Source organism: Podarcis gaigeae (assembly GCF_964106915.1).
Source record: "Podarcis gaigeae genome assembly, chromosome: 5".
Lineage (NCBI taxonomy): Eukaryota > Metazoa > Chordata > Lepidosauria > Squamata > Lacertidae > Podarcis > Podarcis gaigeae.
Window position 1 is genome coordinate 28,571,632 of NC_139681.1, and position 12,083 is coordinate 28,583,714.

At 51.1% G+C, this 12,083-nt stretch overlaps 1 protein-coding gene across 2 annotated transcripts; it reads right to left on the bottom strand.

Moving 5' to 3' along the window:
* Positions 1-5,322: 5,322 nt before the first annotated feature.
* EGR2 (early growth response 2) lies at positions 5,323-11,247 on the bottom strand. 2 transcript variants are annotated; one of them, XM_083738096.1, is made up of 2 exons: positions 8,722-11,247; positions 5,323-7,764 (listed from the first exon to the last, which is right to left on the bottom strand). In XM_083738096.1, exons 1-2 carry the CDS (start codon positions 8,897-8,899, stop codon positions 6,467-6,469), a joined length of 1,476 nt encoding a protein of 491 aa, XP_083594222.1. In that variant the 5' UTR covers positions 8,900-11,247; the 3' UTR covers positions 5,323-6,466. The 2 variants fall into 2 exon arrangements, with proteins under 2 accessions (XP_083594222.1, XP_083594223.1); XM_083738097.1 differs by having other exon boundaries at positions 5,323-7,856; positions 8,722-8,862.
* Positions 11,248-12,083: the final 836 nt, after the last annotated feature.

Here is a 12,083-nt window from a genome sequence, read left to right on the forward strand (position 1 = left end):
TCTGTTGTGCAATTCTTTAACATAAGGTGACACTTTTTTCCTAGTGGATTTTGCTGGAAGATTCATTCCTATGTATCTGGAAGGATAGCATTATGTAACAGAACAACAGATGGTGTTTTTCGCAATTGGTGGTAATAGTCTTAGTTTCTGGCACATGTCTTGTATAGAATAGAATTGGGGGGGGGGGGTGAGTTGCAGGCAGCTTCTCACTTGACCACTCTGCTTTTATGGAAAAAATAACGATCTATACCTGTGGGTAGACATGTAGTGAAGTAATATACGGTACTTGCCCCATTTAATATTTCTAGAGTTACTTTACAGAACTTTTATTAAAAGAGGAGGATACAGGTGTTGTGGCTTTTCCTCCCCATAGCCTGAGTGTCATTACAGGGTGGGAGGGGGCTTCTTTTCTGGATGCATACTGTCTATACTTCTGGAAAACTATATAATCCTGTTGAACTTAATATGAGTTGTCCAACAAGATCTAGGTTATACTGGTATCTTGGCTATCAGTCTATTTCAGTGATTCCCAATAAGCTAATTACTGAGGACCCCCTATTTTTCAACAGCCAAGCCATGACCCCTTTTGAAAAATTTGATAACTGTGGTAGTTACCTCCGCAAAGCAATTTTTTGAACAAAATGTGGAGTAGCTCCTATTAAGACTAGGGCTGAGCTATATCTGGTTTTCATTGTTGTGATATATCAGCAGCTAAACATCACAATATTCCAATATATCACAATGTCTGAAAATGGAGATCAGGTGTGGGGATGAGGGAAGGAGCAGTCACAGTCATGGTTGGGTGGGGTTGGGGGGGGTACATCAGGCTGCCTTCAGTGGGGCAACCTACGGTGGTAGCTAGCCAAAATGCACAAGATGCATGTCTACTGTGGCGGTGCTGCTTTCCTGCTGACTGAGAAAAGCTGCTCTGCCTCAGTGCCAGGGGAAGGTAGTGCCACAGTGCATTGATGTGAGGGTGATCAGCTGCCCTTTTCTTCAGTCAGCGTGAGGGAAGGCAGCTCAGAATCGGCTGAGATCATTGTGTGATTTCAGTGGTGCCTTGCAATCAGCTGCCCTGTTCTCCCTTGCGCGAGGAGTAATATATTGCTGTGTATTGCTGAGTCAAAATCATTATCGCGATGTGATTTCAAAACCGATTTACAGCGCTAAAACAGCACAGTGCTAAAACAGACCATAAAATTTGTGATATGACCATGCAAAAATGACAAAAAATTATTGGTGAACCACTGGTCTATTTGGTTCATTAAGTGCCATTCAACCTCTGTGCAACTCTTCATGTTTGGATAATTTGTTTCAATGTACAAGGTGGTAGTAGTTTGGGGGTTTTCAAGGTCAAGGTGTGTATTACACAAGGATTTTCAAGTATAATTTACTAATGCTTGTGAGTTTTGATCATAACCTCCACAAAGATCATAAGAGAAAGTGCAGTATCAAATACCTTAGAAGCAACCCTTCATTGATGGTGGATTTCCTATTCTTATGGCAAGCTCCAAACTCCTGCCTTCGTATCAGTATCACCTTTGTGGTGCTTTTCCTCCATCCATTGTGATCAGGTGTTAAATCTTTTGAAACAGTGGTGGTCTTTAATGATGCAGCATAGGGAGCAGCTAAGCTAACTCTGGCCGCGTTAAACCAAGGCTGATTTGTCCCATGGTGTACTGAGAGAGGAGGAGTGCAAAAGTGAGTATTGCTGAAATAATGATGTGCTGGGATGGATGGGAGTTGGAATCTAATCTAGCAGCATCTGGAGGGTGGCCTAAAGAATTAGCCTTGTGACTGAACTGCTACTCATCCATAGTGTTCTGCCCCTGTATGCCGATTTTTCCTGTCTGACTCTAGTCCCTTTTGAGCTTCACTGAAAACTGCTCTGGAGGGTCCCCTGACCCCTAGAAGCAGCGGGGATGAAGTGGGGCAATAGAAACCCCCTGGGCTAATATTTGTATAAACAGAAGAGGATCTCTCTCTATAAAATCGGCAGCGATGCCATGGTTTGTACCTTAAGAGGATTTCTATAGTTCATAGACAAGTACAGGTTGGCAAATTACTGCTACTACTGGGAAAAGCTGCTGCTGTGTTAAACCAGTGTTGTTACTGTTAAAAACTCCATTCTTAAGTTGGCCTAACTTTTACATTAACCAGGAAAGTGGACAGCATACGTTACCAGCTAAGTTTGAGTAAATGTGTTTCATAACAAATGGATTTAACACACATGAAACAGGAAAGCATGTGACGGTTTCTTCCTCCTGCCTGTGGAATCCAAAGTTTTCGCAAGCCAGGGTAGAGGTTTTCAAAAAAAACTTTGAAGGCGCATGCAATCCACAAGCCACACAACCTGTAGAGCTGTTTAAATAGTAAGGCATACACGATCTATGACACGATCTATGTGGTGGAATCTCTTCTGCAACTGCCAAAGATCACAGAAGCCCCCTCCACAGTAACTCAGAGCAGGACTTTTAGTGTGTCTGCCCCTGTTCTGTGGAATAGCACTCCTGCCTAGATGCAACAGGTGCCCACTATGTACTTTGTGGAAACAACTAAAGACATATTGCCTCCTTCCCTTTCCTGTGACCAGCTAAATGTTCCCTACATTTGCTAATGTTTATCGTGCCCTGTTCTTTCCCTTTATCTTAGTCCCCGTCATCTTTCTTTTTGCTCTAAGCACTCTTGAAAGACCAAAAGGCTGGCTCACGCATACATACATAGGAATCACACGACGACTGCAGGATCAAGTGAAGACTTGCACTTGCAAAGGAGCCTTCATAGAGCCAAGACCACAGAGAGAGCTTCCATATCTCTGCACTTTGCCTCAAAGGCAGGGCTTTTCAATGGGGTCAGCTCATGTATTTGGGGGCCAGCCATCAAGTGTCGAAGAAGTCAAGTAATATAAATGCCATGTGTTGGCCATTCTCATATCACTGTGCGTTTTGCAAAGTTCCTACGATTTCATTGCCGATAAGGCAAAAACACAGTAATAGGACTCAGGGGTGGCACCAAAACTCTGAAATTCCCATGTTCAACCAGCGTACTAATAGCCACTTGCCCTTCTCCCTCTGGCTTGGCCAAAGTTAGTGTTTTTTTCTTTACACCACATTTGGGATCCTCCCCCTGAGTGCTCTCCCTGGGCCCATCTCCCCTTCAACTGCGGAGGAGCAGCAGAACCAGGGGGTTTCAAGAACTTGCAATGTCTCCTTGCAGTTGACTGACAACCCCAACCCGATGCTGGCCTAATGCCCCACATACAGTAGATATGTGTGGGCAGGCAGCCAAATAAAAAGGTTAGCACGAAACTAATGTCTGTGGATTTATTTCCAAGACACAGAATGGGTCACAGAGTTATCAGGAGTTTCCACCACGACAAGATTCTTTACAGAGGGATCTGGCAAAAAGGCATTTAAGCCCGTGACCTATTTAAAGTGCCATTTTCCTGTGAAGCATGATGCTCTTTAAGCGTTCTCATTGCAAAGCTGCAGACACCTTTCTGTGCCCATCAAAGCAGCTTTCTCCTAGTGGGCCATGCTTGGTCGGTGTGGTATTTATTTCCTGAGCTTGCTTAAATTAGCATGCCTCAAATCACGGAACAGTAATGAGTCAAAAATGCATTAACATTTCTATTTATTGCTTTGTGGGGAAGTCCTCAAGTGCTACTCGGCTCGAGGATTTGGTTTACGCATACTCCTTTACAAAAAGGACAAGGAAGCTTTGCGCATGTTGCCATTTCATGCACTTCCGGAACCTCAGGTCGAATTTTGCACGAGTCAGGAAAGACCTGTTGTGCACACCTAACCTGCAAGATCTGAAATGAACACCCAACTTTCATAGGCTGTGATCCAAAGAACAACATGAGCTTTCACAAAGTGCTTCCAGTGGACCAAATCGTTTTTCTTTGAATGGACTTGTGCCAAACCTGCTACTTCAAAACATTCTCAAGTGACCTAGAAGGCTGCATTCTTCTGTGTATTTACTTGAGAGTGAGAGCCATTGAAATCAGTGGGACATACTTCTGAGGACACATGGTTAGGTTTGCACTACAGCCTGACTGCACTCAATAGGGCTTACTCCTGAGTAAACATGCATAGGAACGGCTTCCATATCTACTGTACCTCCGGGCTCACTAAATTAAGTTTCATGGTTCTTTAGATCCAGGCCATACTGTGTGGGGTATCAATACTATTTCAAGCCATGTGGATGTTTCTACCAAATACCTTTGCTGCAAGCAAGTGAAATTGCTAGGAGGGACACACAGCTGAAAGTGTTAAAGTGCAATGACACAAACTTGGCTGTGGCTCTATTCACTCTCACAATTTCAAAACAATGCCCTTTCTATCATCATCACCACCACCACCCCTGGTGAAAACTTACTAGGGGGAACAAGTGTAAAAGAATTGCACAGGCATTGGGAGATTCTTCTATTTGCATATAGTGACTGCACTTACCTGTAAGGCCCACTGGATACAATGAGTAGACATATACAGAATCAGGCCTGCACTTTTCCCACTGAGGCTGATGGGACAAAATGCATCACTTTGGATGGTAGTACATTAGGTCTGCTTGATAGGAGTTGAAGGGAGCAGATTTGAAAATATTAGACACTGATTTAAAAGGATCGCCCTTCCTTGTAGAAACAGCTCTAATTCAAGACTATCCCATCATTTTGTTTTTTGATCTAGTGACGATATAGCAGGACAAGACAGAAAAATGAAGGAATACCTTGCCCCATGAAGCACAGTTGGCCACCCTCCCTCACTGTTTACTTTCACTGGGTTTTAAACATATTTTTCTTCCAGCAGGTTTTCCACACAATGTTTTCATGATGCTTTAACCGCTGACCCTGTTTCTTTTGCAGTTGTCCCACAGTGCTTTTTAGGAATTGCAGTTTTAGGCATTGCAAGTAGTCCTGCGTATGTACACTAGAACGATATGATAAACGTTTTTTAACAGGTGGATCGATAGATTCTGTGGGATCTTGGGTAGCAAACCTAGAACGGGAAATTCAAGATTCCACCCGAAGACAGTGGGAGTCCTAGTATCAACATAGCCAGCTTTAAATTCAGGTTAACATGAAGGCAAAGACATTCATGTTTGACGTGTTTGACAGAGAAAATGTATAAGCAGAACCAGGAGGTAATGGATAGAAACTTTAAAGAACTAAGCTACTTTTCTGGCAGTTGCTTAATTTTTGTCTATGAAGGGGAATTCTCAAATGTAGGGCTGGAAATCTCTTCCCTGCCTACATCCCTTCTCCAGTACCCATGACTGTAATATCTCAATGTGTGGGATACTTCATAGTAATAACAGGAGAGGTTTTTTCTTTGCACAAAACATTTATTTACACAACGTTCATGACAAAACCACCTTTCTTGGGGGAATGGCTCCAGTTAGTGGTTGTGCCTTTTTAAGGCGGATCACTTCTATCTCACCCATTGTGCAGAAGCCAGCAGCTTCTCTGTCAGCCCTCTAGAAAGATTATACACATCGTGTGATCCTTCTGTTTTTTAAAAAACAAATCAACGAACCAACGAACCAAAATATTATTTTCTACAAAAGCAACACTTATTAAGTCACAAAGGAAAACCCAGTGCATACAAAAATAGAGTTTCTATGAAAAAATCCAAATATTAATAGGCAGAAATATACAGCTATACTAAAACCCAGGGAGCTGATGATAAATCTCTCTCCCTCCCATCCCACCCCACTGTGCCGTGATTAGTAAGGCAACCGATTCGCCATGCAGCCACGGAACCATTGCCTACATCCCCCAAACAAGGCACCAAGGACAGTTCAACACGATTGCATGCAGCCAGACACCAGAGAAGGTATGTACAGCCCCCCTTGAAATAAGTTAAATAAGTCTCACCCCACTATTAAGGCCAGATATTGCCCCCTGCCTCCTGTCCCCCTGCCCTGTCCCCATTGTATTTCTGTTTTATCCAGAGACGCATTGATTTCCACTGGTTTTACATGCTTTTTCCAAGTAAACAGTGCTTGGGGGCCGCTGCTTAATTAGTTGCATTTAGATTGTTAAAATGAAACGAAACAAGAAAGGTTTCCATCTTTAACAACGCCGTGGTGCGTGCGTGCCGGAAGGGGTGAGGAGGGCAGGGGTTGGGCGGCTTTGGCAAATAACAAGGGATCCTTGCTGCTGGATTCTTGGGGGGCTATAAAGTGCACGTGAGAGTCCTCCCCTCCCCAACTCTCCCCACGGGAAAGGTACCGGTCTGTGCTAAGAAGGGGCGCTTCTCCAAGTCCAGCCTGACCCGATCGCTTCCTGCAGTTTGTCCAGCAGCTCGCCTCAACAAGCATGAGGCGTGGAGAGCGGGCGATCCTTTACCGGTTACCTGCCGGACGCTGCCCACCGACGGCGGGACGGGCGGATCGCAGGAGGCGGCGAGGCCCCCTCACGCGCAACGCGAGTCCGTGGCCAAAAGCGGGCCCAGAGGCTTCAGGATCAGGGCGTCCGGGTCCGAGAGGCACACGAGGTTAGAGTGGCGGCGCCGCCGCCCCCGGAGCACATAGAGCCGGGCGGAGGCGCACCGGGGCCCGAGGCGGAGGCCGATCCCGGGCCGGAGGCCGCGTTGGCGCCTTTGCGCTCCTTCTGGCGCAGGTGGATCTTGGTGTGGCGCTTCCTCTCGTCGCTGCGGGCGAACTTCCTCCCGCAGAAGTCGCAGGCGAAGGGCTTTTCTCCCGTGTGCGTGCGGATGTGCGTGGTGAGGTGGTCGCTGCGGCTGAAGTTGCGCATGCAGATGCGGCACTGGAAGGGCTTGTGGCCCGTGTGGATGCGGATATGGCGCGTCAGCTCGTCGGAGCGCGAGAAGCGCCGGTCGCAGCCCTCGGCCGGGCACGGGTAAGGCCGCTCGTGCACGGGCGTCTTGCTGGGACGGTTCGGGTACTTGCGCGGGCGCAGGATGGGGCGCAAGGGCAAGTGGGCCGGGCTGCCGTAGGCGCCGGGCGCGAAGCGGGCCGCGGGCCCCGACGCCGGGCCGTCGCCCAAGCCGCCAGGGGGCGCGCCCAGGCTGAAGCTGCGGATGGTGGAGAGGGGCGTGAGCGGAGGCGGGACGCGCACCGAGTCCAGCGGGCACGAGAAGGGCTTCCGCTCGACGGCGGCGCCGTGGAGGTCGCGCTGGCTGCACGGCGGGGGCGGCGGCGGCGGCGGCGGGAAGAAGCTCGGGTAGTCCTGGATCATGGAGAAGAGGCCGCCGTCGGCGCCGGATGGCGTCCCCGCCTTGGGGGAGTGGTGGTACGAAGGGGGCGGAGGGTAGGGCCCCGAAGAGGCGGCCAGGAAAGCCGAAGAGCCGTCCGGGTGCGCCTGCTGCTGCTGCTGCTGGGAGTGGTGGTGGTGCTGTTGCGGCTGGAAAAGCTCCCCGCAGGCGGAGTAGGGCGGCGGGGGCGGCGAGTACATGTGCTCCAAGTCTCCGGCGGTGGGCGCCATGGCGCAGCCCAGCGGGTTGGGAGATCCCGACGAGGCGGCGGACGACGAAGTGACCGAAGACGACGAGGGGGCGGAGGAGGACGAGGCGACGGCGGACGACGACGACGAGGGGGCAGCCACCCCCTGCAGGATGCCGGCGCTGACCAAGTTGAGGATGCCGTCGGCCGGATAGCAGCCTGCGCCGGGGTACTGCGCCGGGTCGATGGAGAACTTGCCCATGTAGGTGAAGGGCTGGCCGCGCGAAGGCGGCGCGAAGCCGCTGCAGGGGTACGGCAGCTCCAGGGACCGCTTGTCGCTCATGTCGATCAGGCCATGATCTGGAGGGTGGAGGGGAGAGAAAGGCGGGTCAGCACCGGGGGCCCCGCGGCTCTCCTCGAGGGCCAAGCAGCGCCCGGGCAGCGTCTTCTCCCTGCCAGGGCAAGTGAGCATCAGTATCCGTTCCATGCCCACGCAGACACAACACGGGGGCCTCTTGCTCACGGATCGGTGGGGGTGGGTGAGTGGGGGCGTCGATTTCCCCGAGGGGACAGCGCCTTTCAAGCGGCGCAGTCTGCGCCACGTTTGAAAGTTCGTCAGCCCTAACTTTGGTGGCTTGGATTGAGCAGAAAATCCCGCGCAAGGGGTAGGAGTGGGGCGGGGGGGGTTCTATCGACCGAAATCCCAAACAAGACACATTTCACTTTCACACACTACATTCTCTGCAACCCACAAACCCCATTTGCACTTTTTGGGGGGTGAGTTACCCCAAAACACACAACCTTAATCCCACTGATATGAACGGGAATCCCCAAATTATCCTTTTCGCTCTTGACAGTAAAAGCGACTCCAGCGCTCTCAGTGGGCGTCTTGTGCAGTTAGTCACACAGTTAGGTTACCCCCGATTAAATACAGTTCCGTCGGCCCTATATAAATGTCTGTTAAGAACTGGGGGCAGTTTATTTAGTGTAGCTCATCTCAAGGTTAGGGAATCTTTTCCAGTTTCAGGATACGAGTTTCAATTTAACACACTAACATCCCCCCCCCCAAAAAACCCGTCCTTTTCCACTCTTGAAAACTCCAGTTGTCAGTGGGATTTCTCCAGGGCAAGAAAGGTGGAGGTTTGCAGCTTCCAGCATCACCCTGCCCCTTGACACCTGTTTGCACATGCACAGAGACATGCTGCTCCTTCTGCCCCCACCCCTCCCACAAAAAATACTCTTGCCCACCACCAAAAGCCCAAGATCCGGATCCAAAAAGGTCGTTTGGGGAAGGGGCTCGAAGGGGGGGTGCCTTACCTCCTGTCACACCGCTCAGCTGGTCAAAGGGTCCTCCCAAGTCACCATTAGGAAAGTTGATCACTGATCCTGGCAGGGTAGTGGCGATGTCCTCCACTGAGTAAATGCTTTCAGGGAGGTGGTGCACAAGCCCACTCAGACTGACTGGGATTTTGTCTACCGTCTTGGCGGTCATCATTTGCTCCACGGACAATGGAAACTGCCCTACCTTGCCCGTGGTGTAATTATTGTGCAGGGATAGGGGAAAGGGTCGATTCTCCTCCGGTAGATAGATTTAGTTTGGTTTTGTTTGGTTTAAATCCTATATCTAAAGAGAGGCTCTTGCTCTGCCTCCCTCTGATAACTGCTCTGTTTCAAAGCCCCGGGAGTTGCTGTAAATGTTGTTGTAACAGTCGGTGTCCCTTGCAGAGCCCGTTTTAATCAATTGCAGCTCTCGGTAGATGGAAAGTCTTGCTCTAAGTATTTATTGGGAGGCCGTGAATGCCCGCTACGTCACTGCCCATATAAGGACTGAGGAACGGGGAAGGGCGGCCGGGGAGGCTCGTCACATGGGAAATTAGCATGGCGCGCCCGGAGTGGCTGCATCCCCGCCCCTGCTTTCTTTCTATACCGTGCAGAAGAAGCGGCAAACTTGGGCATAGCATGGCAGGGGCAGCGGAGCCGCGGCGGGGATGCCAATTTCGAGCCGGATCTGCGGCGCACGTGGCCATCGGCGTGGGGAAGGGGCTGCGGCGCGGGGGACCACCAGAGATCGCTTTCTGCAGCCCCCGGGAGAGGGATATTCCGGTTGCTGAGCCCCATTCCTAAAAAGGCGAGCATCCGGCAACGGCGGGGCTCCTCCCCGACTGCCTTTTTGGGAGTCCTTCCGGAAACTTCAACTTCGGAAAAAAGAAAACACACAAGCGCACACACATGGGGAGCAGATCGGATAGCCGTCTAAGCGCCCCCTCCCCCCGCTCTCTCTTCTGGGCAGCTCCTAACGGGCCAATCGGAAAAGAGCTGCATTCACCAAGCCGGATTCTATCCCACTCCCCACCCCCCGCGCGCGCATACACTCCCAACTTAATTTTTCTGAATTAGTGGTGGAAAGATGCGCCGATAAGAATGAATGAGTTAGGCGGCAGCTGCTTGGATGGAAAACTTGCGCGCGCGCTTTCTCCGCCGCGCAAGTGGAAAGTTGCTCCGCCGCGGAAAGAGAGAGTGAGAGGTCTGCAAGAAGGGGGAGATTTGCCAAACGGGACAGAGCGAGCGGCTGCCGGGTTTGTGCCAGCGGCGAGTGCGCGTCTCGACGCCGCCGCAGCCGCCACTGTTTATATCCTCTCCGCGACCCGCCCGCTGGGAAACTTCCTGTGGGCGATTCGGGCCTCGTAAAACACCGTCCGGGTCCAAGTGGAGTCGGAGTCAAATCCACACAGAACACCCGCGAAGCAATTCATGGCGTGGGGGTGCACTTTAGATGACAATGACAAAAGCCACGATGAGTTCAATAAATGGGGGCAGGCCGCCGTGGGCTCCTAGGAGAGGCCCCTCTCTTACGCACACACTCCCCTCTCCCCCTTCTATAGATCCGGCTGGTTTGCAATATTTCAGATGCTCCCACCGACTTCTTGTTTGGACTTTGTTCTCTTTGTCCCGAAGCTTCTTCCCGTAGTCTTTTGTGGGCTTGCAGGGTCTGGTGGTGGTAATTGCCCACGAGTAAGGGACAGGCGCTCTGCATATGCTCAGGAGCCATATCCTCGCGCTCCCGCGCGCACATGTTGCAGGCTGAACCTTGGCATTCAGAGCAGACCCAGCAGGCGCTGACTCGCAGCTTAAATCAAGGTCTGCTAATGCAGATTAGTCACCTTTTATCTCCCATGGAGCTGCCTCGGATTTCAACCCTCAAGCCTCCTCATTTAAAGGGAGTGGAGGGGAACGCCACCCTGTTGCAGCGCTTGAGTTTTGAGAACTCCGGATCACAACGCTTCCGTGGCGGGATCACAGCAGATTAAGGCTGCGAGCGATCCTATGCTATTGTGTCCTAGGAAACAAGTCATGTGAGCCCAGTGAGGCCGGCTTCTGAATAGACGCGCGTGGGATTGCGCCGTGGGGGATTTGGAGACCGCTCTCAATATTTCCATCACTTCTTTTGCACCGGGCCTTTCAAAGCAATCCCACACCATCTCCCCTCGGCAGCAAAGCTGTAAAAGGGAACCGCTTTCTGTACAGGCCCAAAGCCACCAACTGTGTTCTGCCCACGGAAGGGCTACGCGGCCACAAACCGTTTGCATGATCGCCACGTGGTGCCCCTAGAATTAGCAATAGTCGCCGGCGGGAACACTAAACGAGTGCTTCCAGAGTGACAGGTGTTGATGGTGGGCTGGGTGATCCTCATATAGATGCAAGCGAGCACACGACAGCCTTGGCATGCAAAACGCCACCGTCTATTCCCCCAGCCCATTTTATACCAAAATATGGTATTGGGGGTCGCCCTGGTAGCGATATGTCATTGTCGGTTAGCAAACCAAGCCCCCATCTGGAAGTACCCCCCCCTCCAAAAAAAAAAACCCCAGGCAAAGTAAACTCTAAGTAAACTTTAAAACAATGGGACATGGGGCCTTCCAAATTCATTCCCTCCGTCCATTGATCATGCTGGTCCGGGACTGTTGGGAGTTGGAGGCCAGCAAACACTGGAAAGTCACGGCTGCCTCAGCTTCGCCTTTTAGAAAGGAGGCCTGTGGCCCGGCCGCCAACGCGCACGCGCCACGCGGAGACACGTTTGTTGTTTTCGAAGCGGGAAGGTGGCATTTCTCAGTTGAAAAGCCTTTTATTAAAGGATCGAACCGATAACAACTTCACTTCGCGCACGGGTTTTCCTTAGGCCCTAAGGCTCAGTGTGGGGCCGCTTTCTAGATAGTCCTGGGCCTCCCGTCATTGCCCATCATCATCGCGGACCATTGGCCATGCTGAACGGGGATGAAGGTTGCTGGGCTACCTCTAGCACAGGGGTCAGCAAACTTGTTCAGCAGGGGGCCGGTCCCCTGTCCCTCAGACCTTGTGGGGGGCCGGACTATATTGGAGAGGGGGAACGAACGAATTCCTATGCCCCACAAATAACCCAGAGATGCATTTTAAATAAAAACACCAGGCAGGCCCCACAAATAATCCAGAAATGCATGTTAAAGAAGACGACACATTCTACTCATGTAAAAAACATGCTGACTCCCGGACCATCCGCGGGCTGGATTTAGAAGTCGATTGGGCCGGATCCGGCCCCCGGGCCTTTGTTTGCCTACCCATGGTCTAGCATATAGAGCTGGGGGGAAACCTCCATGACTGATCACCCTTTTAGTTGGTTCCTTTCCATTTACAGCTCATCTGGG

Coding starts and splice junctions, on each gene's coding strand:
- EGR2 (XM_083738096.1), bottom strand. CDS start 8,899: ATGATGACCGCCAAGACGGTAGACAAAATCCCAGTCAGTCTGAGTGGG. Junction 7,765..8,721: donor GCTGAGCGGTGTGACAGGAG/GTAAGGCACCCC, acceptor TCCACCCTCCAG/ATCATGGCCTGATCGACATG.